The sequence below is a fragment of the Sebastes fasciatus genome, chromosome 23 (assembly GCF_043250625.1).
Source record: "Sebastes fasciatus isolate fSebFas1 chromosome 23, fSebFas1.pri, whole genome shotgun sequence".
NCBI classification, from domain to species: Eukaryota; Metazoa; Chordata; class Actinopteri; order Perciformes; family Sebastidae; genus Sebastes; species Sebastes fasciatus.
The window spans coordinates 18,380,462-18,406,825 of record NC_133817.1 but is presented as its reverse complement, the minus strand read 5'-3'; the positions used below and the strand labels follow the sequence as shown (position 1 = coordinate 18,406,825).

The window sequence follows — 26,364 nt, the reverse complement described above, 5'->3', positions numbered from 1 at the left end:
ATGAATTTGAGATGTTTAAAGGAGCTTAATTGTCCTTTGGATGTTATTATTGTAGTTGCATATACCATCCCTCCCCCTCAGTCTGACTCTCTCTACTCTGTAATTTTGGTTTTGGGGTGTAGGCTTCTTCCTGAGCACTAAACAGAAAACCCTACATAGAAACAGTTTTAGTCTGTTTTTGACCACGGAGAGGGAAAAAACACACAAAATCAGTTGTGGATAAAATGCAATAAAAATGAACTGTGCCTTCTTCAAGATGGCATCAGCATCCATGGAAAATTATAGTCTGTCTGTGTGGTTTGAAGATTTAGTATATATCTACGGACCTTTGTTGACTCTTCAAGCTCATTGTTTTGTTTTTTCTGACTCACAAATTTAAAGTTTTGGTTCAGTCTCACAGTCCTCATATGCATTATTTTCAGCCACAGCAGGTAACTGCAAAAAAGGTAAAAAAATAATAAATAATAATAAATACAATTAAAATGAATAAATGAATTAATGAATAAATGAATAAATGAATAAATGAATAAATAAATAGATAAATAGATAAATAGATAAATAAATAAATAGATAAATAAATACATTAAAAAATACTGTTAAAGAGGTAGATATTTTTCTCAGGAGTAGGTGGAGACCAAATCTGAGCAAAAAAAAAAATCAAACATTGACATTATATTTGTCTGGTGGCCAAAAACATAACTCCAAATGATTGCTAATGTTGCTGCTTGTCAGCTAAATGTGTAAAAAGGCAAATGTTTGCCAGCAAATTCGCTATATCAACTTAAAAGATGATAATATGTCAATGTAGTGTTTACAGGTTGTTTCTGCTGCCCCCAAGTGGCCAAAAATCAGTTATTGTTGCTTTAAAATGTTTTAATCAGCCCTTGTTATTGGTCCAATAAAAATCTGAGGGCTATTTGATGCCGCTCTACTGAAAAACCTCATAACAGATCCGTATGATTGCACTTAATAATAGGTATTACTGCATCACTGTGTGGCCACTGTGTGGAACACACAGAGACATATTTCCATAATACTGAACACTAGTTTTCCAATGGGAAACATCAGACAATATGGGTTTTTAATGTGAGCCTAATATAGCTGCTCCAAAAATATCATACCCTCAGAGATTTTGCTGTTATCATTGATTAGTGGTGACGAGTGTGTTTGCAAGTAAAAGAAAAGACGGAATGAATCATGATTAGAACATGTGATATGTTCAAAAACACAGAAAACAGAGAGGAATGGAAGATAAAGACAAAGATTTGGTAGAAACAGATCAAAAAAGAAGGAGGACAGACAGAAACAGAGAAAGTGGGAGCCGGTTTGATTCGTGGATGTTCCGTAGACTTAACCATCTTAACCAGGGAAGGCGTCGTTTTCCAAGGATGTGGCTGTCTGTGGACTGTGGTCGGGATGAAAGGGAAGGAAGCCAGCCAGGCGGCCCTGGAGGATTCCTCCCTGGATCTGTGGGGAACACGCGCACATAAACACACACACACACACACACACACACACACACACACACACACACACACACACACACACACACACACTCTCTCAAAGTGAACATGTATGTAAATGAGAGGCTATCCTCTAGATCTGGTGAACAGATGGAGTTAATCGTTTCCATCCTTCTCGACAGAAATCAACTTTCACTACACAGACACACATCATAGAGCTTTTCTTTCTTTCTTTCTTTCTCCTCTCACCAGGCATTCCATTGTTACCTATAAACGAGGTTAATACCCTCAAGGATGGGTCAGCTACAGATATTTGTAGGTGATTAAATCTCCTCTGACGTGATGTAACATGCATTCAGGTCTCGGTTCTCCAATAACCGTTTTTTTAAACTCTTTTCTTTTATTTCCCAATGTGAAAAGAGAGATGCATAAATGTTTCCTTTGCACTGAAACATTTTTTTTGTTCTATCTTTAAAACTTTCTGTTGTTGTTTTTATGTATATCTTGGATTATATTGTTATCAATAAGCATTTTTTTCCTCTACAACTCCAAAAGCTAGTATGTGCAAGAGATAAAGTGAGACTTTTTTTTTTTCATACTAGGGCTGTCAATTGATTAAAATATTGAATTGTGATTAATCGCATGATTGTCGATAGTTCATCGCGATTAATTTCAAATGAATGGCACAATTTTTTATCCATTCAAAATGTCCAACAGCTGTCAGTGTGTCAGTGTGCTGACTTGACTATGACTTGCCCTAAAGTGCATGTGATTATCATAAAGTGGGCATGTCTGTAAAGAGGAGACTCGTGGGAATCCATAGAACCCATTTTCATTCACATATCTTGAGGTCAGAGGTCAAGGGACCCCTTTGAAAATGGCCACGTCAGTTTTTCCTCACCAAAATCTAGCCTAACTACTATGACATGGGTTGTACCGGTGGATTCCTTAGGTTTTCTAGTTTCATATGATGCCAGGACAACCTAAAAATCGCAAGTTATGTCAATGCATTCAAGAAATAAGTGGCGTTAAAACGAATTTGCGTTAACACGTTATTATCACGTTAACTTTGACAGCCCTAGTTTCTACTTTAGTAGACTGTATCCAGTGGTGAGTGAAATTTATGTGGAAGAGGGAGAAGATAAAGGTTGACAAACAACAAAAGTCTAATATCCTCTTCAGTTTGAAAAATGTGACATTGGGATGGTAAACAGCTGAGTCAACCTTAGATATCGGACCAGTAATATTCTGGTGGAATGAAGGAATGGAGACCTTGCATCTGGGAAGTAAATCCCCTCTTTATAGATAAAGATCGAGGAGGAAAACAGTCCTGGCACAGCTGTAGAAATAGCCATAGTGCCACCTGGATTAGCTTTAATCCTAAACCAAACAAAAAGATGTTTATGTATCTTGAGTGCATCGCCGTGAGAATCAAGTCAAAGTGACTCATTGCTGGTGACAGATTGATTTGCTTTTGCTGCGATGCAGTAAAACAACCTGTGCCGGTTTGTTTATTTCGATTCAACATTTAAACTCTCTTCGGTTGGACCTGCGTGACCCTTCTGAGGTACTCCAAAATAACCCCCAAAATCCTTGAGCATGAAATCCATACAGGTTTGTGGGGGGCAGTGAAATAGATACAAGACTTTCTCTCCTTTCCTCAGTGGAAACAGGAAGGTGATGGTGATTTTACTCTAATCCCTCTGGACATTTGTAGGGTGTCCTTGGACAAATTCCACCTCAAAGGTCCTGGAGGGTCACATACCTGGAAGCAATTACCTTTCCTGCACTACCAGAACAAGCTTTACTTGCAAGTTTTCAGACGTTAAAGATACAAGCAGAGTGTAATTTAATCTATAAAAAGTGTGTTTCTCTCTTGCTGTTAATAGTGTTTGCGACAGTATTCTCCTTTGGGATGAAATCCACTTTCTTTACCACTCACAGCTCTACTTGGTTTCACTGGTTGCCATGCAAAAAACATGTGAACAAAGACGATGATTCAGTGGGTTCCAGTAAACTATAATCAGACTGGGCATTTGAGGTGAAAAGCATTAGCTTAATTTGATTCCGCCTTTCATTTTAGCGTGGAGCTAGACTCCCCCAAATGATTTGTAATTATCTTTTAAAGAATGTTTCTTTCCATAGATTATCTCCAGAATTAGGATTTATATACGCTGACTGTAAATAAAGTCATTGTTTAAAGTGTCAAAAGTCAGTTTGGCAGCAGAAGCATCCATTTTTGGAGACACAATGTGAAACACAAAAATACTGATGTGAAAAAAAACACGCTAGTACTGTAAAGGGTGTCAGTAAAGTGGTGTAATAAAAACTAATTGTAGCTGAAAAAGCTGAAGTAAGCCTCCACTTCCTCTCAGCTTATACAGTACCTTATGCAAGTATATATGCAGCATTTGGCAATTTGTTTCATTTTATTGGACATCAGCCTGCTGCATGTATGGACTAAACCACAGATGATTAGTTACTTGTTACGTGAGCAGCGCCACGTGCACACTTTCGTTAGAAGTGTATAGGGCCTTGTGAATAACAAGGTCCTGCTCTGTAAAATAACAAGGAAGACCACATCAAAGGTAGAAGGAGGAGAGGAGGCCTTTTTAAATGGTTTGGCTCCCATGTCAGGGAAAAATACTGATAACATGGAGAAGATCAGTCTGTGACCCGTTGACTGCAAGAACAATTTGTTTCAATACTGCTTCACGAAACGTAAACTTCTTAACCTTCATTGTCCTTTTAAGCCTTTTCTTTTTTCTTTTAGGACTGCAGGAATATCATAAAAAATAGCCATAAAATAACATAAAATGAAAAGATTTTCTTCCTGACTCCCTAAATGAGGAAAGGTATGAAAACATGACTTCATCTCAGAAGCCTGCACTGGCAAACCTCAACAATCAAAGGCTTCAAAAATCTAATGGCCAAAGAATTTGCACGTGTACACACACACCATATCTAGACCGGGTGTTGCTCTAATAGTGCTGAAAGGAATATCATCCTATAAATACACAGTGAAGCAGTCTAGCAGGTTGTAATTAACGTGCATGTTTTGACACCCAAACACAGAATGTACGGTACTGCACGGTACTATATGTATCACATAGTCCAGTATTATATAGTGCAGATGACAATTGTGTATCTGTTTGATGTGAAGCAAAAACAAGATGTTAATACTTCTGATACTGTATATTACAATTAGGGCTGTCAAAGTTAACGCGTATTCGTTTTAATGCCACTAATTTCTTTAACGCATTAATGCAATCGATCTTTTGGAGGTTGTAGCAGGCTCAGTTTTAAAGCTAGAGTGAAGATAGTGGTATCATATGAAACTATAGAAAACCTAAGGGATCCATTGGTACTGAGGTTAAATAACGCTCCGAACTCGGCTACATTTTGGAGAAGAAAAAACTGTCATGGCCATTTTCAAACGGGTCCCTTGACCTCTGACCTCAAGATATATGAATGAAAATGGGTTCTATGGGTACCCACGAGTCTCCCCTTTACAGACATGCCCACTTTATGATAATCACATGCAGTTTGGGGCAAGTCATAGTCAAGTCAGCACACTGACACACTGACAGCTGTTGTTGCCTGTTGGGCTGCAGTTTGCCATGTTATCATTTGAGCATATCTTTTATACTAAATGCAGTACCTGTGAGGGTTTCTGGACAATATTTGTCATTGTTTTGTGTTAATTGATTTCCAGTTATAGATATATACACACATTTGCATAAAGCAGTACATTTTCCCACTCCCATGTTGATAAGAGTATTAAATACTTGACAAATCTCCCTTTAAGGTACATTTTGAACAGATGAAAAATGTGTGATTAATCATGAACAATCATGCAATTAATCGCAATTAAGTATTTTAATGGATTGACAGCCCTAATTACAATTTAAAGATCTGACACGACGCGACGAAGTGTGACATGATATGATGCAAAGTGGCCCAACATGCTGTTATATTTTTTTGAGTCAAACAAAAGAATATCATTATGTAAATACAGTCAAATATGGTTACAATACAACACATGTGTATTCATTCATTGGGTTCAAACTTCAATTTATTGATGATTTAAACGCTCTTCAAAGATCAGGATTTGTTCCAAATGAGTCAAGCTATTCTTTAAAAAATGTGCACAGCTGTCGACGGCTCACACATATGGCTTTAGTTGACAACTCATAGACACAAGGATACTGGAAACACAGTCACGGCTGTCCAGTACAGATGATTTTTTTTTATGGGAGAACCATGGACAGTGAGTCAGAGGAGTCCAAGCTGGAGGGGGTCTTACAGTTCTGGGCCTGCCCACTGACACACTGTGGAACAATGATTATCCACCGAGGTCTGAACAATGACGTCAGACTCGCAGTTTGCCAAAAGCAGTTCTCAATTTCTCAGTGATTTATGTTTTAGGTAGTCCACTAAACTCAGATTTGAAGATGCAAAATATTTATACAGTACGTTAACTCCATGGTATATGGAGTCCGATCCAGCAATGAGGAGTTGGATTAAGTTTCCTGTTTCCATCCCTCTGGCGAAATGGCTTAACGGTAATCATAACATCTCATACCGCTCTTGTTTTCTATTGCATCTTTGAATAATAAGGTAAAGAGCTCTCAGAGACAAAAAATACTATTTTAGAAGTCAGAGCGAGCGTCAATAAAAAGCTGGTTTCAAGTTTTTAAGAGGCTTTAAACATCTGTTTATAAGCTGTCTCCAGACGCCTTGTCTGAAGGACAAAGTCTTTGACAAGAGAAATTGTAACAGTAGATTTTTTTCATGGAAAAACAACACGGCGCATTATGTGTGTGTGTGAGTGTGTGTGTTTTTTATTAGGGCATTTAAGATGGTAAAATTACAATAGCCAACCTCCCATGAAGGGGGGAGGTACCGGGAGCTGGTGGGGATTGTAAAATTACCCCCAATCCCCAAGTTGGGTTTGTTGTGACTACAATCCAGCAGTAAAACAGAGAACTGGACACTACACTGTACAGTAAGTTTTTCCAAAGGCCTGGTTTGTGGACGGGCTATACTGACCAACCAAGCACATTTAGGACATGCACCCACACAACGTCACACCCGTGGTTGCTGTGGTTCTCGACCTGCCCTTTACACAGAGTTCATAAAATGAGACTATAGCAGCAGACTGTTTGGATGAAAATCTGTTTAAGGACAAGACGAAGAGTCTTCTGCCATGCTAGTGGCTCTGTGAGGCTGTACATACATGTATGGTACTGTACTACATGTAGTACTAAACACAAAGTACAGATGAGGCTCGTGGTAATGTCATTAGTTCTGCAGGTATTTAATCATAAACTGAAATATTGGACAAATTGAAATTTTGATCTGATGGTGGAGCTAGATGAACAGTAAAAGATCACCAAAATGATTACAATTCATCCAGAGGGGGGCATGAATGTGTGTACTAAACAGACTGATCCTTACAAAAAAGAAGTTTATTCAAGTGTGCTATTAGTATACTTCTTTTAAACTTAAAATGAGAGAGTATGCGTTCAGTTCAGTTCATTTAAAGTATATCTCTGATATATATATATATATATATATATATCAGAGATATACTTAACAAAGTATTTTTGGCTTATATCAACAAGTATACAGAAAGGTCTAAGTATACTTGGCTTATACTGAAAAGTAGAAGTATATTTGGCTAAGTACTATAAGTTCACTTAAAGAAAACTATTAAACTACAGTATACTTTACTGTTTACTGAGAGTATACTTTAAAGTGTACTTCCATAAAATGGGCTAGTAAACTAACAGTATACCTATAAGTTCACTTGTAGTATAGTTCATATTATAGTTGCAGTACAAAATACAACTTGAATGTAAACTAGTTGTGTACTCAAAGTTTACTACACTTACATTTAAAGTATACTTTTCTAAATTAAAAAGTGTTCCAATTTAGTCACAAGAAGTATTGAAGTAGTACACTTACAAGTATGCTACTTGATATTAGTATACTTATTTCATAAATATACTTGGGATTATACTTGAACTATACTTAAGTTTACTTCATAAAATAAACTTGAACTATACTTCTTTTTCGTAAGGGAACACTGAGCTCCTTAGAGCCATGGTGCCACTATCACGGCTAAAATGAGCAACAGCATATTGATAGATTCCTCATCTATTCAACATACTGTATAACCCCAGTCTTCTTCAGCTGTGCTAACTGCCCCTGGTGACTGATTCATCATGCATCATCAACATCTGTTGGGGATCATTAAACTTCACAGCAATTACAGTGAACTCATGAATCACAAGTCAGCAGTTTTGGTCGGGTTACCGGAAAGCAGATTTTATCAGTTTGACTGAGATGAAAGGGTGAAGCAGCGCCTGCAAAATATGTACAAGGACTATAGAATGGTACAGTTTATGTATATCAGTGACTTTATATTATTCACACACATGTTTGCAATACTAAGTTGCTTTCAGCCAAAACTGCTAGGGGCATAACAGGGGGCGTATTTTCATCACAAAATAAACTTGAGCCTGCCAGGTTTCAGAAGTTAGAAGCATATCTAGATCGTTGGAGAGGATTCAATGTTAATTTGGAAACCCAGCTTTCATGAAAAACATTCATCCCAAAGCGCTGGGTGATTTGTTCGGAAATCACTGAGACCCGACCGACTTTACTATTTTTCAGAGGCTCTCAGTTTGAGAGCTACAGTGAAGGAAACTAGAAGGAATCCATTGGTAACCATGTCATGCTAGCTAGTCGGGAAGGAGGTTAAATAACCTTCCAAAGTTGGGCTAAATTTTGGCGAGGAAAAACTGGCATGGCCATTTTCAAAAGGGGTCCCTTGACCTCTGACCTCAAGGTATATGAATGAAAATGGGTTCTATGGGTACCCACGAGTCTCCCCTTTACAGACATGCCCACTTTATGATAATCACATGCAGTTTTGGGCAAAAACGATGCCGTTTTTTTTAATGCAGTATAAAAGTGTTATTTTTGCCTGTTCTAAAATGGTAATATCTCTGCATACTGGGGTCCATAAACAGTCTTGGAATTACATCCATCATAATGTTCTAAACCATTATACACTTTTGCAATTTATTTTTTAATAAATTAATTAAATCATGTTTATTTGTGATTTATGACTAGAACAACTTGACACAAATCAATCTTCAGTTTCCCAGCTTTCAGATGATGTACACCACTTCTATGTGACCCCCTGTAAAAGAGAGGGGGTTTAGATCAAATTAGGTCGACGTAATTATGTTTGATTAGAGAGTCTGTTTTTAAAAGTCTTTTTAAAGGAAGATGGCACTTCCTTTCCTCCCTTCATTCATACCGGCTCACAGTAAAACAGCAGATGATGTTTTTGTCCTGCATGAAAATTCACTCTCAAAAGTTCACCATTATAACAGAAGCCAAACCATGCATAATGTGTCAAACTCAAAGTCATTTCAGTTGTTGACTTAAATGACGTAAATTGCATTGTCTCTTCTGCCAACAACCAAATTGCAAGGGAGTGTACAACCAGTTTGGTAAAAGTGAATTGAAGTTGCATAATAGAGAAATGAATTACTTTCATGATGCCAGTAAAAGTCAGAAAGGTCTTGCATGCAAGCATTAGGGTTTATTTCCACATGTGTTCTTTGTCAGAGCTTTTGCATATGGATTTACATGCCTTTCTTCCCGGTGCGCAAAATGAAACACTCACCCTCGCAGCATTGCAAATGCACATACCTGTACCAAATGTGAAACCATATGGTATTGTGCATTTTTTGTAGACAAGAAATAAGTAACAGTGAAAACAATCTTTGAAGAGGAGGGTTATTCGTGCACCAGGCAGCCAGCAAGCAAACCCAAGGTAAATCAGGAACATACCAACTAGGGAAAACACAGTCTCCCACAATTCATCACTGACAGAGATTCAAGGCTGATCGTAATATTAAGGGAGAAGGTGCTTCGTGCTTGGCGGAACCCGGCCTTTTTAAGAGTTATATCATGTCCATGTCTATCTTTCCTAATTAATGTTGACTGAAAAATTCCAAATCAATTGATCTCTGTCTCTTTCATACATATTGTATGCACACACACGTTGCTAAGATCTCTGCAGCTGTTGCAGGGAGTGAGTAGTTGAATGGGTCATGCCAGCTCCCAGAGTGCACTGGGAAGAGAACAGGAGAACAAGCAGCATATTGCATCATCTCCATCACTTTCACCTTGGATTCAGGTCAGTTGAATCCAGTTTCTTTTTAGTGTTGCTTCCATTCAGTGTGTTCAGTCAGCTGGCCTTTGATTCTGGTCTCTATTGGCAAATGCATGCCACATGTTGAAGATGTGCCTACAGTAAATTACTCTTTCACGCGATCTAGTGGACAATCACTGCACTGAAAGTGTAAAATAAGATTTTGGAGTGTTTGAGTGCACTTGTTTTAAACTTTTACATGTTTGTATATTATCAACTGGTAACTTTAAGGGAGCAAAAGCTAAATATAGCTTGCATATAAATAAGCAATGTGAAAATAAGGGACTTATTGCACACCACTTACACACCTAAAAACTGACAATAACCTGATATTTTCAGGTGAAATTTCAGTCATTCATTCATTCATTCATTCTCACTGTGCAATATCATTTTCCACTTGTGCAATTTTGTTAATAGTCTGTTTATTGTCAATACTGTATATACTGCTCCTATTTTTATACTTCCTTCTATTTAAATGGTTCATATTTTGTTACACTTTGTTTAGCTCTTTTTTTCTGTGTTAGCTGATGCATCTTGTTATTTTTGCACTATCCCCTTTGCTGCTGTACACTGCAAATTTCCACACTGCGGGACTAATAAAGGAATATCTGATCTTATCTTAGTAAATAGATAGGTAGATAGATAGATAGATAGATAGATAGATAGTAACTTTATTGATCCCGAGGGAAATTCAAGTTTCCAGCATCACAGTTCCATAGTGCAAAACATGTTAGTAAAAAGGCAGTAAACAAATGACTATTTCACGCCATCTAGTGGACAATCACTACACTGCTGCAAGTGTAAAATAAGATTTTGGAGTGTTTGAGTGCACTTGTTTTAAACTTTTACATTTTTGTATATAATCAACTTGGTAACTTTAAGGGAGCAAAAGTTAAATATAGCTTACATATAAATAAGCAATAAGTGAAAATAAGTGACGTCACCTGGCATCATTAGGGACGTATGACGTCGTTGTTATGGTAACCACAACAAGCCATTGAGCCAGAGAGAAATCTGTGATTGAGTTTTGCTAACATTTAACTGTTAACTGTTTATTTAAACTGTTTAAGGCGTATATTCTTAGTTTCATACGACAGAGAGACGGAGTCTTGAAGACGTGTGCTACCCTGGATGGAAGATATATTCAAAAGTAAGACTTTTTCAAGTGTTTGTTTCTTTGTTTAGCAGACAAACATCAGCTAACTGCTTACTGAGCTAGCTGCCTTCCGTTCAGGCTGTTAAGTGTGTAGCACGTTATGCTTTAGGCAGTATGGACATACATTACATACAGCGACAACAAACATATTTACTGTCATTTTTTATCATTAAAATGCTCTAAAAAAATAGTTTATGCGGTTTATAGTCATAAAACAAATTTTGATTTTGATTTCCGGCAGCTCGAATATTTCAGAATAAAAGTCAAATTTTCAGATATTTATATAAGTGATCCCCCTCTGTGTACTCTGCTTGTACTTTGTTGACATATTGTTGTTATTATTATTATAAATTTTTTGGTGGGTATGGGAAAAGACTACAATCCCCCAAAGGCAACTATAAATCACAGTGCACTTTCATAGACTAAGCTACTGGAGTTACCCTGCACTATACTCATTTTTAACAGTCTCTTCTGCACTATATTCACTTTTTTAATAGTCGTGTATCACAGCTGTTACCCTGCACTATATTCAGTTTTAACAGTTTTTCTTCATCTCCTTGTATTTGTATATCTGGTATATTTATTTGTACTTTGTACTTTGCACTACTAACTTTTTTACTGCCTTTTTACTAACATGTTTTGCACTATGGAACTGTGATGCTGGAAACTTGAATTTCCCTCGGGATCAATAAAGTTACTATCTATCTATCTATCTATCTATCTATCTATCTATCTATCTATAAATGTACCTGTACAATAATGTACCAGTGTGCCCTTGCTAGTATTTCCGGTTTGTTAGTATTTCCAGGCAGTTGTGTGCATGGCAACACCTTTTGCTCCAAATTACCCTGTGACCCTTCTACAGATTTTCTGAAGTCACTCACCTCTGGGGAAATAACACAGAGAGTATGCACTGTATATTTCAAGGTACCCATCCTGCATAGCCTGTTGCTATTGCTGATGATTGTATAGTATCCTTCCACCATACATCCTATTTCATAACTGCATTGCTCTTTCTACCCTTGCTGATAGATAGGTATACATATCTATTAATAGATTGGTTGATATACTGTATCTATATGTTTTGCATTAGTGAGTGAGGAGCAGCGGCGTAGCAGGAGTCCCAGGAGAGGAGATGTGGAGGTGGAAGAACAACAGGAGGTGGAGGAGGAGGTGGAGGTGGTGGTGGTGGTGGTGGTGGACGATTCGGAGGAGGAGGAGGAGGAGGAGGAGGATGAGGAGGATGAGGAGGGAATGGAGGACAGCCCTCTAGTGGCCCTTGCACCTGATGCTTCACTCCCAAAGGAGCAGCCCTCTGCTGGTACCGATGTTACTGCTAGTCCTGTTTTCCTGTGCCTAGATGAGGTAAGACTCACACATGTTGTTAAATGATCATATTTTCTCTTGTGAATGGCGTTTTGGAGGATTTATAGGAAAGACAAACATCATATTTGGCAGTTGCAATGGCACTATTTACTCTAATTACTTAAAAACATACAAGAAAAGATTATAAGAAAAACCCTCACCATTTTATTTTCCAGCTAAATTGATGTTTATAGTATATAACTTGGTACTGCGCCTTACAACGTTTACCTTAATGTTTAAGCAAGTGAAATCATCATGTGGAATGAGCACAATCCTTTTTTTATTAACTTGATCGTCACATACAGTAAACAGACATTAAAGTCACAGGCCCACAGTTTGATCATTCATCTTCTGTGCAGTTGATATGAACTCCACCTTTTATTGAGTCCTTTTATTGAGTCATTAACCCATTTCTTATGGGCATGCAGCACCTCATCCCTCCATTTTTACAGGCTTCAAATAGCCCACACTTCAGTTTTGGGATTTCTACTCATGCTAAACTTGTATACATTTCTGTATACGTTCATTAAGATGCTTTCATAAAGATGAGCAGGCATCAACATGATTACCAAACACTGCAATGTACACAGCCATGTAGTTAGAACTTTATTAATTTTTTTGATATAAAAAGTGCATATCTTTTTGGCATGACGGTTGAATATGAATGATAGAAAAGATCAATATCGTACACACACACACAAAGCTCCAAATACACACATAATTACTATGAATGGTCACAATAATGTCTTTATCATTGCTCAAATATCAACAAATTCGACCTTGTACTGTATGACCTATGTATAATATAAAAGCTATCACACCTCACAAAATAAAATAAATACTGTACACGTCCTTAAACATTTCTTTCCCCATCCGTCTCATTCACAGTGTGTATAGAATGGATTAAAGTGATGCTATACAGTTTTCTAACATTAGGCGGCGGTATTGTACAAGTGGTGATTGAAGGAGGATTCTTTTTTACATGTGAAAACTGGTGTATGGCATCAAGAGATGTGCAGTAGTTCAGTGCACCCAGAGTTAATGGTGGAAATACAATTGGAACAGTTTTTTTTGCAGCAGTGTCCTGCTCCGTCGCTGCTGTCAAGACGAATTTACTAGAGCATCAATAATGCAAAATGTTCTTGGGCATGATCCAATAGAAATGTATCTCAGGCTGCGTATTTATACTGGGGTGTTTTATATTGTATAGGATGATGATACATTAGCAAAGTGTCCCAGTGTAATTAAATAAACGACACAGAAGCTATTACTTGTGCACTGCTGCCCAAAGTGTGTAGTATATCACTTCCTGTAGTTATTTTTTAAGCGGTTTGACTCTGACCCCAGCACGAAGTCGCTCACAATGAATTTCCGAGCCACTCAAAACTGTATCATCAGCTCTCATATCCCTCACTTGAGTGGCCGCTGTTAATTATGAAACCATTTAGAGCGGAGAAAATGACAGCTCATTAGTTTTTACTACTACTGTGTGCTGTGCTGCGTCTCAGCTGGGTTTATAGCGGGAGGAGGCAGCAGGACAGAAAGTGGAGGAAATGTCAGAGAAACAGGGAAAAATCTCTCTTGGTAACACCCCGTATAATATTATGGCCCCTGAAGGAGGCTGGCCTTTACACTGCATGTGTGTTTTTTTTATTAGTCCATCATCATTCATAGTCCATTGTCCTTTAGTATCATCATTTTAATCCAACGTTTTGAAGGCCACACTCACTGCAGTGGGGAAAAGTAATAGCATAGTTAAATTTTTTCACAATTATTTTTGTTATTACTGCATTCAAACTGTCTATAGGGCGTATAGTCTTTTTCAGCGTAAATGTGTGCAAATGCATGACTATGCGCATGTGTATGAGTCTACTTGTTCTTCCGTTTTCTGTCTTTGTTTGCATTCGTCCACCTATCTCTCCGGCGTCTGACTATACTAATATTCACCTGTCCTCTTAAGGGGCATAGTTCTTGGGCCGCATCATCATCTTGACCGTTTTGAAGGCCTGCCTGTAGTTGGTAGGGTAGTACTCCGTCGTCATGTTGTGCCACGTTCCCCAGAAGATCCCGTTCCTGACTCCCTTGTACCTCTTGTGGTAGTACTTCCCGTTGAGGTTGGCGGACATGCAGGCGTCGAACCACCAGCCGGAGCTGTAGTAGGCGCCGCAGTTTCCGGAGGGGTACATGTCGTTGTCGCGGTCGGGCGTGGAGAAGAACTTCTGGTCGTGGTTGAAGTGCTTGTTGAAGCTGATGGCGTTCCCAGCTGTCCCACTATAACAACACATGGATATATATTTAAAATGTAGTCCTTATTTATGAATATTTGATCACACAAGCATGCACGCACAGAATCTTATACCTGTATCCACTGACAGCCAGCCTGTATCGAAGATATTCATTGGACACGTAGAACTGTTCGTACTTGGCGTACTCCCGAACACCCTCAAAGTCCTCCAGCTCGATGCGCAGGATCATGTCTTTGGCTTTTGTCATCAAGTGGAGATGGTCATTGCCCAGCCAGAACTCACCTCTACAGCGGAGGAGAAGGTAGAGGAAGGGGGGGATATAGGACAAAGCAAAGTGAGAGATTATTAACAAGCTCATATGCTTGTACACTTGATTAGAAAGTGGATACAGTTATTCAAACTGAATTAATTTATTGCCAGAGGGGAGGAGACGCAAGGGGAGAGTAGTGAGACAGTAAAAGAGGGATTATTCTTTCAGTGGGAGGTTATACTAGATCTGTAGGCATGGTTTTCAAGAGGTAACCATGGTTATTTGCATGTAAAACTCCTTCCTACAGGAGCAGAGAGGAGAATAGAGAAAACTAGCTGGAAAAACAAAGTAGTCGGTGTGAAAAGGCTGCTTCCCTCCATTTTCTCTTGGACTTATTCCCAACATTAACATTTCTTTTCTTTTTTTGTGTTAAATCGTAGATTTTAGTCAACAGGTTTATTATCTGTTAAAAGGGGTCAGCTCTACTGTGGTAATGCATATTTATTTTGTTGTTTTACATGTGATAGTGAGAGCAGGTGGTGAGCAATCAAGGCTAGTGAGGACAGGTGGTGCGCAATCAGTGATAGTGGGACCAGGTGTGCATGGTTAGGTCCTCTTAGCACTGAGTGACTGGGCGCTCTCAAGTTGTGGAGGGGAGAAAGGGTAAAACTATTTAGTAACAAAAGACATTCTGTTAAAGTTGGTGCACTTATGTGTGTGCGCGGGTTTTTATAGATGAATTCTGCTTGTCACAAGTAAAAAAAGGAATCTTGAATTAATGCTTTGTGTGTTTTTTAAAAGGTTTTTATCAGTCTAGTTCACCCCTATGGGTACCTGAGCAGATGGTAGGTTCCAGTAGGTGTGGCTGAGAAGTTGATAAAATGCTCCCAGTGACTGGCACACAGTTGTGGGGGAATACATGGCAGCTTGCTGTGAAGCTTTGGGTTTAAGTTGTTGCATTTCACACATTTTAAGTTGTTCTTGTTGAACTTCTTGAGGGTTGTGTTTTGCCTTGTTTTTTTTTTTTTTTGTTAAAGGGGAAGTCTGGTGGTTTAGTATTTCACTTCCACAAAGTTGGGGGACTTAACAAGAGACAAGTAAAAACATGACATCCTCAGTTATTTTCTCAGATTTTAAGTTTCCCAGTGCCACACAACATCAACTGCCCTACAATATAACCTCTGTGTGGTCACATTTGAACTCCACCTTCTTCTACCTATGTCGGCTATGTGGTATATGAGCCTCCTATCTTGCATACAAATGGCATGAAATTTAGCTTTAGAATTTTCCACTAAAGTTTGTAAATGACCTAAATACGCAAATCCCTCAACCACCTCCACTATTTTTTCTTAAAGAATAAAGGCTGTTGTATACTGGTGGTTTTGTGTGATTAATCACATGTCAGTATATTGTCAGTATATATTGTTTTCACACTGTTGTTTTGTCATAAGTACTTTCACACAGAATGTGAATATTACGCAGCAAAAAAACGACAATATTTTTATGGAATGAGGTTGATTTTCTGAGTTTGCGCACCACGAATAAAGGCATCAACCAATCACTTTGTGTGGAACTGGTTGAGTTGCCCCTATATTTATGAAACAACAGCACGGAGGCTCTGTAGTCCGAACTAGGACAGCAAACTTTATTACTCCTTTCAACCTTGACAAAGGCAGCACAGACCAGATCCACTCCTTCTGGTCTTACCTTTTCACAATAATAGCCCTAGACATATGATATTCCCAGGCGAGTATTTCGCATTTTTGTGTTGTTTATTCGTAACGCCCCTGGTGTCTAAAAGCCTTAAGACCTAAAAATACCAGTTGGATATAACTGTTAACTGTCTCTTCAAACCTCGAAGCAACATCTGAGAATTTCCAGGCTTTAGCTAGCAAGTGTTTGCCCCCATTCCCCCAAGATATCTTTTGAGAGAAGCCTATTACCTGAGGTTCCCGAAGCCTTTCTTATACTCGGCCCAGGTGCGGTTGAAGCTGACAGACCCATTGAGCCGTTGCTGTATCACGGTCCATCCACCTCCAAAAGACTCCATGTCACAGAAGACCTCAAATGTACCGTTGCGAGGATCAGGGGTCACGCGATACACACCGTTCTTCCTCGCCTCCAGCACAGTGTAGTCTGAACAGTCCCGAGGGGCTAAGATGACTGCTGGGAGATGAAGAGAGGGGAGAAGAGAGGGCTGTTTTAAGGGGATGATATTAAATAATCTTTTCACTTTGCTCTGGCATTTTTCTCTGCCCAGCCAAGAGACGGTAATAGAAACAGCCCCTGAGGCTGACGAAGAGTGAAGAAAAGGAAAAGAAACTGCGATAAGTTTGCAGGAAATCCAGCTTAAACCATTGTGGTTAAGTTTTCATTCCTGCATAAATTTCCACGTCAGTGCATTCAAACACAAAACAGTTCCAGCATGTTCTTTAGCCAACGTGTTACCAGACTATTCCCCAGTTCCACGTGTGACTCATGTTCAGCAAGATATCAAGCATAAAAGCGAACACTGTCTTTCAGTAAGCACTTGAGAGCACTCTAACCTATCCTCTGCTTCTCAACATGATGTCCTCCTTCTGGAAATCACAATCAGGACTCCAATATAAAAGAAAGTAAATGAAAGGCTAAGGGCCACTGTTGAAGAATAAAAGTCAGTGACCTTCGCCAGTGCTGCACCACAGGCCTGTTTCATACAGCGCCACTACTTTCTGCATTTCTTTTTATACCTGCCCACTCATTTCTCTAACACTTGCTCCTGTCCCCTGTGTCGCGCTGCAGGCTGCTGACCCCATCCAAAACCAAGGTCCAAAGGCCCCTGTCAGTTAGCATTTGGGAATTGAAAGGAACAGACTTGTCAAAAACGTGGGAAAGTGTAAAAGTGGATTAGAGAGGCGTACCCCCTCCCCACACGTTCGGCACCTGGGGCCTAAATCATCCTGACATTGGGCAGGCAGCATGTGGACCCCTGCTGCGTTTGTTTGACGCAGTCCGCTGCTGATACAGTTTTGTCATACTGTTAAATCTGTTTAGTGGCTTGGTAGATTATAATAGAGCAACGGTAGTGGGGAACCATACTGATTACAGAGGTCCAGACGTCTTGAAGTACAGGGAGGGGAAGTCTAGACCACATAGTGTTTAGTGGAGTGGAGAAATGTGCAGTAATGCTACTTCATGGTACTGTTAGTTTTGGGTTTGCTGCTCTCATGATTAAATGACAAGGTATTAGTAACTAGTAAATGGTGCACAAAATAAAAGCACCGTTCGTGTTTTTCTGTAGCTATTAGGGTTGTACCGAATAGTTTGAAGCTTCTAACATTGACATTCAAATTACCATTAATAACTTACAGAAATATTGCGTGCAATAGTAGCCTACATCTTCCGCCTTCTCTCGCTCTCTCTAACACACACAAAGAGCGACGCGGCGCTCAGTTCTCCTCGCTGTAACTGTCACAGTCCTCAGTCCAAATGTCAAAATGTATTGAAAAATCCATGCATCCATCCATTATCTGTAACCGCTTGTCTTATTCAGGGTTGCAGGGGGGCTGGAGCCGATCCCAGCTGACATTGGGCGAAGGCGGGGTACACCCTGGACAGGTCGCCAGACTATCACAGAGCTGACACATAGAGACTGACAATCATTCACGAATACAGGCAATTTAAAGTCAACAATTAACCTGCATGTCTTTGGACTGTGGGAGGAAGCCGGAGAACCCGGAGAAAACCCACGCTAACACGGAAAGAACATGCCAACTCCACACAGAAGGGCCCCAAGCCGGTTTGAATCTGCGACACTCTTGCTGTGAGGCGACAATCTCGATGGCAAGTCCAGAAAGGATGGCTTATTGAGAAATGAAAGATGCAATCCTTTCCAAAATTCACAACCTGTTTTTATCTGACGAAATATCCTGCTTCAATCATATTTGTTGGCATTTAGCCTTTCAAAAACATTTTCACTGTGGTCACAAACCGTTTGCCACACAGTCCCATTTGTTTACGGTGATGACATCATAAAAATATGACAAAAGACATTCGAAGCTTCATTTGAAAAGCTCAGTAGAAGCTTTGAATGCGTTCGGAACAGCCCTAGTAGCCATCTTCTATATTTTCGTGTCATAATAAGCAGAATACTTTGTGTGCAAAATGGCTGCAGATGGTAAATCACTCCATATGGAAAGCAGTGAGTCGAGCGTGAGGTTAAAAAATGCATCCTTGTCACGTTAACGGCTCCGCCTGTACTTGGCATTCACAGTGTTGTCTTGTAAATTCTTTCGGCGTCTCCTTCACTTTAAGTGACTATCGTTTCTCCACTCCACATCTCCCTCTCCTTATTTGTCCCCATCTGTCTGGACAGCCAGTATCCCATCTCGTCTGACTACGTCTGGCACTGTGCCTGACCTAAATAACTCTAATATCAGCCACTTAACGGATGTCCAATTGACTGTTGGATGATTGGCTGTTGAGGTGGCTATCGAGTCAAATGAATGGGTAGTTGCTTCTTGTTTGCTTCCTAACTTCCATTAAAAGCGGTAGCTTGCTATCTTAAAGGCAGATAACTGACATGCTTAAAGAGACGACTTCATGACCAACCATGCCGGTTTGGCTGACTGCACACAGATAAATGATTGACATGAAAGGAAGACAACTGTTATCAAGGAAGCATGCTCTCTGACAACCGGTAGACAGCTAAGGAAATGTGTACCCAAAGTGATAGTATAATCTTTCCCCACAAAAACAGCTTAAATAGACTGCTGTCTGCTTTGACAGAAAGAAACTCGCACCAGAAAGAAACACCCTTTCCTTTTAGGAAGTTGTGTGTCGCCACATTGCAGACAAGCAGTTCCTGACAGCGGAGCGGACCGGGGCATCCATTCTTTGTTTATAATTGAGTTAATGTAGCTGAACAGTAACATGTATTGCTATCCATTCACCTCTAGGCCCTAATATGTCTTACAGGAGTGAAAGTGAAGATTAGTGCTTGCAGCAGGGACGGGAATTGGCAAAGCGGTTGAAATGAACGCTCGCAGCACCGAGCTGTGAGTGATAAAAAGCGTCTTGACAAACGTACCATTAGTCTTGCTTGATGGCGAAATTGCAATTCTACATTGGGCTAAAATGTGTGGGTAATGCGTTTTATTAGCTGCGTGTTCCTCATCAGCTGCTGTATGTTTTGAGCTTGGAACAAAGTAGTTTGGATTAATGGATGGAAAAGTAAGAAAAATGTGTTTTCTGAGTGTCCTTAGATGCCTTTTTCTAAACCCACTGAGTGTAAATGTTGTTTGAACTGTGTGGTGTCGCCTAATGAGCTGCACCAGCGTGGCTGCTTTATAAATCCCTGCGCATGTGCGAGTGGATGTTAAACATTTGCTTGCCAAGGATCTATCACTGCAGCTCCTATCTAGATAGAAATACACATCTGTCTCACATGACGTCTTCTAAAAAAACGTTATCTTGATGTAATCTTTAGACGATGTAGGTCTGCCTGCTTTGGATGAAAACAGAATTTAAATGAGTTTTTTGCAATGATTTGATGCTACAATTTGGCAGCTGGATAGTTTATCCAAGAGTCAGGGAAACCATTTAGCCATGAATTGCTTCACTAAGCACTTTTGACATTGTGATAAACAACCAGTGTTCATAGCAAGTAGAGGGACATATTAATTCAGCATCTGGTGTTAGCATTTTTAAGACTAAGAGACTTCACACTGGAAATAAAATGGGATTGATGTGGCATTAGTATGAGGAAAACCTAATCTAAAATATCTAAAATGTTCATTTGTTATGTCTTTTTTTTAATAAGATGTATCCCTTGAGTAAAACAGCAATTACAGCAATTGTTTATACTCATGTTGTGAAACTGCAGAAGTCTTATCACTACGTTTTGGTCCATTTCCATGGTTACGACAGCTGTTTCTTGTCTGCTCCTTTTCGGATTCACTTCAGACCCCATCAGGCATGATTTCCTAACTTGCGGCGGAATAATTTGCCGGCTCTCGAGTGCAACATGACAGATTGATGTGCAAAGACAAGTGTTACTGACCCTGTGTGCCATCCGTGACTAATGTTGGGAAAGCCGCCCACATTACTTCCTTGAGTTGTTGTCAGGAGATAATGAGAGCTAGTTGTTTTATGCCGGAATGAGCACTCAAGAGCATGACCTCCAGAGGAAGAGAGAGGCTGGGGTGGTGTAAGGCACCGGGAAAGGGGATTAAAGAGAGAGGGAGAAAGTTATGGCAAGAGAAGAAGTGCAGATATGAAGGAGAGATGAAGAGCAGATAGACCGAGGATGAGGGAGAGGATTGAAGGAGAGTTTGAAGGAGAAAGCGTCAAGTTTAAGGGGGAAGAAAACCGTGGAAGAGAGAAAGCTGGGATTCCCTTCACACCACTGTCCCAGCTAATCTACTTAGCAATAAGCTCACATCTGTTTTCCACATAAAAGCCCCAATATAGTGTCACATTCACTCATGCAATATCGGGATATTATTCAGTTTCGGTCTGAAAAGAGGCCTGCATTTCAACTGTGCCCTCATCCAAATAAGCTTTTACATCAATGTAAGGAGGAATGTTTGGTATGCTTTGCTAGTTTGCAATCCCTACTGATACGTTTATACAAAGACTCCATTATGAGTTTCTGCTGAACTTCCTTTTTTCAGAATTGAATCCAGAAACCGTTGCCTTTTTAAGGTTATTTTTTTAAAGCTGCAGTGCTTAGAAAAGGAGCAAATTTGGTAATCCGAAAAAAATCATGTGCCTCTGTGTCCTCCGGTGTCCTCCGTTGCTCCTAATGGCTAAGATTTCACAGACCAGAGGAAAACAACCAATCAGAGCCGAGCTGGAGCCTGCCATCTCTGAGCAGCGGTCAATCACTCCCAAACTCGGACCAAACCGTCAAACTAGGCAGTGCTGATCAAATATGAATCAATATTCTGTTACTGTAATGCCTATTTCTCGCCTCAAATGTTTTCAGAAACATCTTGTAGTGCACTGTTTAGCTGTAAAATGCGAAAGTTTGTGACCCGGCAGCCATGTTGAGATCTGTTGAGGAAATACCAAGCACCGCCCACCAGCCGGAGCACAGCCAATAGGAACGCTCAATAGGAACGCTCAATAGAAACGCTCTCTCTGAAATGACCTGTGATTGGCTAAAGTCTCCCGTCACAGGCTAGATTTTTTAAAGCCTGAAAACCAGAGCCCAGAGGGGGTGCAGGAGTCTAATTTTCTTCTCAGAACACTTGAATTACAATATGCTGAAAGGTTATTATGGATTATTTTTCCCAATGATGCCAAAAACTTTCTGTCTACTGCAGCTTTAAATATTCACACTATGTAGTAGCGTAGGCGCCAAGTAGCTGTCTCTTTTTCTCCCTCTCCCCTTTTTGAGTGTCTGCATATGGAGAGTAGTGGAATGTCGAGGCACTTGAATTACTTGTATAAGAGGTAATTTGAAATTCTTCCTTCGACCCTAGTTGTCATATTGCTTCAGTCGTGTACAGTATGACCTCAACGTAAAGCTATTTTGCTTTGGTAATTTTGTTATGGCTGCACTCAGCTGACTGAGGCTCTGCTGTTGTGATGTCGTGGACAGACCCTCACTATAGCATAATCCTCTTCTCATGTTTTTACCTAATGTTGCTCATATCCGTAATAGAAAAGGCATGTCTCAACGAACCACTGTTGTCAATGTCATCGTCAGCCTGGAAGATTTCATTTCCCATTTCCCAGAAAGAAAGGCCTCGCTGGGTGAAGGTGACCACCCAGAGTTGGGTTGTTTGTAGTGATTACAAGTCGCCATGTCCACTTAGGAATGATTGGATAGATCCAATGCCAGAAAAATTCACCTCACAACAACCTCAAACTGCTGGACGTGTATGGTGTGTGCTGGAGTTTCATTACAATAACAACATATGCAGAAGAGAAGAGAAGGGAAAAGAGAGAGGGCATCTTGATTTAGCTCAGAAAGATTGCAACAAATGGAATATATGAGAAGAGGAGAGGTATCTTTGAAATGGCAAAGATGGAACAGAATGGAATATAACAATAGAAAACACATAGGGTCGAAAAGAGAATACATGTATAGTAAATAGCTGAGAAGATGGAGAGGGCTTTCAAATGACAATGTAAGATAGGAGGGAGCAAAATAATGGAGAAAAAGATTGGAGCATTCAAAATAGCAAAAAAAAAAAAAGAGAGAATGCCTCCAAAGTAATCTTAGTGAGAGCAGGCTTACACTGAGGGGTGTTTGATACTGCACACTGGGTCGTGCAGGTGGAGCTGAGTTTGCTGACCACTCCCGAGATGTTCTCCACCCGCCTGTCCACCATCGCCTGCACGTTGTCCATGTTGAGCAGGTTGAGCCCCTCAAAACGACCCTGCATAGCCGAGATCTGGTTCCTGGCGTTGCGCAAGCTGGCTGACATCTTATTCAGCTTCACCTGGGAAAGGGCGCGGGGGAGGAAATTATTTATGTGCATTGAATACAAAGCAGGTGGATTACTGAAGTCACCGGCCTCCTTCATTGTTTACCAGCCAATTTGAATTTTAGAACAGGAACGAGTCTGCGTGATGGTTGGCTGTCTGCCAAAGTGGCTGAGAGTCAACAAAACTTGCCAGACAGAGCAACAAAAAAAAAATGTACCGCCGTTAGGCTGGTGGATAACACTGGTTCCCCACCCTGTTTACAGTACAAGGAATTTTCCCTGGTGGATTGGTGCCAGGTGGGACTTTACAGGTCTTTTAACATCTGGCCAGTTTACATTCCAGCTGGGTACATTTGACTGGGCAAATTTAGCCTCCTACAGTGTTTATAAAGCACATTCTAGTTGAGTTTGTTTAGGTCAGTGTCACTAAAATCTTCACAAGGCTGATAATGATACTGGCTTATTGGGGATTTACACGGCTTTGATGAAAATTGGTGCAGTGCCACTATTGCACTGTTGGTACAGAGAGACCCCTGAATTATGTTTATATGGTACAGAACGTGTACTGATTTAGTTTGAACAATACCAAAACTATTGATTACGCTAATTTAGATTAGGCTGACAAACGATTCACCAAACTTTTATTGATATCAGTCATGAGAAATTTATAAAAAGATGTATAATTTGTAAAAAAAAAAAAAAAAATAGCATTCATTCCTTGGTAAAATCCTGCATTTTCCAATTTAAAAGTGTTAAAAATTGTCTTTTTTTTGTGAGAAGAAACTGCACCTCTTACCTGCATCTCCTGCATACTGCTCGGGCTCGGTGTAATTTTCCCAAAAATAGAACCATGCCCCAGTCCAGCAGCGTCCACAGTAGCTCCAGGGACCATCCCATCTCCCCTCTCCTCTCGGCTGGACCCACCTTGCACGTCCTGTCCTGTCGGGTCCAGCCTCAGTTGTTCCCCAGCAACCCCCCTCTGAAGGGGGACCTGCGTCTGTCCCTGGTCGGCTTGCTGATTTCCAAAAGCCCCGTTGCCCTGTGCCCCGCGGCACTCCTGGCACCCGCTCTTCAGCTTGTTGACCACCTCCTTCAGGCTCTGCAGCTCCTTCATCGTCTTCTCCAGCAGCCTGAACTGCTTGGGCAGCTGGATGGTGAGGGGAGGCAGGGTGATCTGGTAAGGGCAGTCCTCCCCATCCTCTGCCCTGGCCCCAGAGCTCCCACACTGGCCCGAGGGTCTCAGTTTAATGGGGCAGGAGGTGGGAGTCCCAGAGTCCGATCCCAAAGAAAAGGGTCCTCTAGTGTCCCATCTCTGGGGTGAGTTGACGGGGAAGTCCGCTGCCTGGCTGGTGCGCGGCACCAAGGTGGCTGTAAGCAGGAGACTGGCACAAAAGCAAAACACAGTTGTCCTCATTTTTCAGTGAGAGATTTGCAAAGCAGGAATAAGTGTGTGTGAAGTGAAAGTCTGCCTCCGATATGAACTCAAAGTGTCTGAATGCAGTGTGCGAGTGAGTGCCCGCAGCGGCAAGATTGTAAGTATAGGATTGTGTGAATGTATGTCCAGTATCCTATTGGTTTGAGAGTGTATGTGTGTATGAGCACAGCCTGCAGGAGGGAGAGCGCAGGGGAACTGCCGCTGCTGCCTCAGATAGCTGTGTCATTAATATCAGGACGAGAGAGAGAGAGAGAGAGGGAGGGAGAGGGAGGGAGGGAGGGAGGGAGGGAGGGAGGGAGGGAGGGTGCTGACTTAGAAAGGATGGGAGGGGCAGTGCAATTGCGTAATGCAAAGCACCGTATCAGCAGCAATGTGAATAACCACAGAGATGCAGACAGATTTTGGGGGAGAGGGGGAAGAAAGAGAGGCAGGGAGGGACATAGAGAGAGGAGGTAGGTCCTTTGCCTGCAGTCAGTGCATGGTGCCGTCCTGCCTCACTCTGAAGTCTGCTCATTTCCCTGAAGAGCGAAATGCACAGGAACTATCCACTCAACTGATGCAAGGGTGATGCTTTTTCACGCTCTGTTGTTTTGTGATTTTGAATGTCCGCAGCATACAATTGAAAGGCCTTGTCCCCCTTGACCTAGTTCAGATTCCCAAAGCCTTATTGAAAATTGGCAACTCTATCAGTCACTCTGCAGTTCCAAGTAAGGCTCAGGTGGGCACAATTAATGTAAAATCCATCGTTAAACAGCAGCAATAAAGAGGGTTTGTTTCAATTAGTACAATCAACTTGTTTTTTTTATTAACAAGCATAGACTGTATAAAACGTAGTCACCGTGACATTGGTTTGTGGTCTACGGTTTTGAAACCTCGAGTTTGGCATTTTGGCTGTCGCCATCTTGGTTTTTGCCCGTCAACATCTTGGTTTTTGGCTGTCGCCATGTTGGCGACAGCCAAACGCGCCTGCCGTGCGCTTCTGACTTGTGCCGCGCGGCGTGTTTTTCTAGCAGTTTTTAGACGCGAAAAAAAGATTAACTTTTCAGCGCTAGACGCATAGTCACACTGCTTGTCAATGTCAAACTTGGCCCAGGCTGCCAATGAAATCAAGCAAGGGGTGGGCGTTACTACTTAACCCCGTCCTTGCTGTTTTGATGCCGGTAGATGTGGTAGGGTATGGGACTGTGAGAGAGCAACGGAGAATGTGAGAGGAAAGGGGGAATTCATATCTCATGTCGTGATAGTTTTATGTAGGCTACTGTCTGAGAGTGACAGAGAGAGAGAGAATACATTTTTCCGTTAATCACATCAGATTGCCTGGTTGCAAGCTCACGCTGCAACGCTCACGCTGCAACGCTCACGCTGTTTTGCCTGATGCACTTTGCCAATCCACTTTTGAAGCAGCCGCGCCTGTAGCGACACGTCTCTGTGTGATCAGCCCCTAAGGCGACCAAAATGTTACAACTAACTTTCATGAACTGAAAACACATTGTGAAAGGGTTAAAGTTGTAAGACGAAAACACGGACAACATCCAGACTGGACATCACCGTGGTAGCGACCTGTCAATCACAAGGTAGTCACGCCCTAAAGCATACCCTGCTTTATGGTCTATTTAACTCTAAATGGGACCATCATTTGTATTGAAGAAGACTTGAAACTAGCGATTGAGACCATAAACTCATGTTTACAATATTTACTGAGGTAATAAATCAAGTGAGAAGTAGGCTCATTTTCTCATAGACTTCTATACAATCAGACTTCTTTGTGCAACCAGAGGAGTTGCCCCCTGCTGGCT

At 40.8% G+C, this 26,364-nt stretch overlaps 2 protein-coding genes across 8 annotated transcripts in view; one reads left to right on the top strand and one right to left on the bottom strand.

Annotated features, from left to right (window-relative positions):
• Window positions 1-26,364, top strand: part of ccdc146 (coiled-coil domain containing 146) — a 97,345-nt gene that overhangs the window by 30,876 nt on the left and 40,105 nt on the right. Inside the window, exons 1-3 of one of the 6 annotated variants that reach the window (XM_074626221.1) lie at window positions 5,965-6,028; window positions 10,797-10,849; window positions 11,949-12,220. In XM_074626221.1, coding sequence (XP_074482322.1) covers window positions 10,831-10,849; window positions 11,949-12,220 — 291 coding nt within the window. In that variant the 5' untranslated portion in view covers window positions 5,965-6,028; window positions 10,797-10,830. Of the gene's footprint in view, window positions 1-5,855; window positions 6,029-9,557; window positions 9,685-10,676; window positions 10,850-11,948; window positions 12,221-26,364 lie in introns of those variants that run through there. The other 5 variants (XM_074626220.1, XM_074626217.1, XM_074626218.1 and 2 more) reach the window with 5 other exon arrangements.
• On the bottom strand, window positions 12,814-24,785 carry fgl2a (fibrinogen-like 2a). 2 transcript variants are annotated; one of them, XM_074626237.1, is made up of 5 exons: window positions 23,930-24,785; window positions 22,944-23,148; window positions 16,660-16,882; window positions 14,580-14,750; window positions 12,814-14,491 (listed from the first exon to the last, which is right to left on the bottom strand). In XM_074626237.1, the coding sequence occupies exons 1-5, from the start codon at window positions 24,545-24,547 to the stop codon at window positions 14,176-14,178; spliced, it is 1,533 nt and encodes a 510-aa protein (XP_074482338.1). In that variant the 5' UTR covers window positions 24,548-24,785; the 3' UTR covers window positions 12,814-14,175. The 2 variants fall into 2 exon arrangements, with proteins under 2 accessions (XP_074482338.1, XP_074482339.1); XM_074626238.1 differs by having other exon boundaries at window positions 16,660-16,879; window positions 23,930-24,784.

What these genes read in the sequence shown, in the direction of transcription:
- fgl2a (XM_074626237.1), bottom strand. Translation starts at nt 24,547, where the DNA reads ATGAGGACAACTGTGTTTTGCTTTTGTGCCAGTCTCCTGCTTACAGCC. An exon ending in GCAGTATGCAGGAGATGCAG is followed by an intron (nt 23,149 to 23,929) that starts GTAAGAGGTGCA and finishes GCCCTTTCCCAG; the next exon opens with GTGAAGCTGAATAAGATGTC. An exon ending in AAAGGCTTCGGGAACCTCAG is followed by an intron (nt 14,751 to 16,659) that starts GTAATAGGCTTC and finishes CCTCCGCTGTAG; the next exon opens with AGGTGAGTTCTGGCTGGGCA.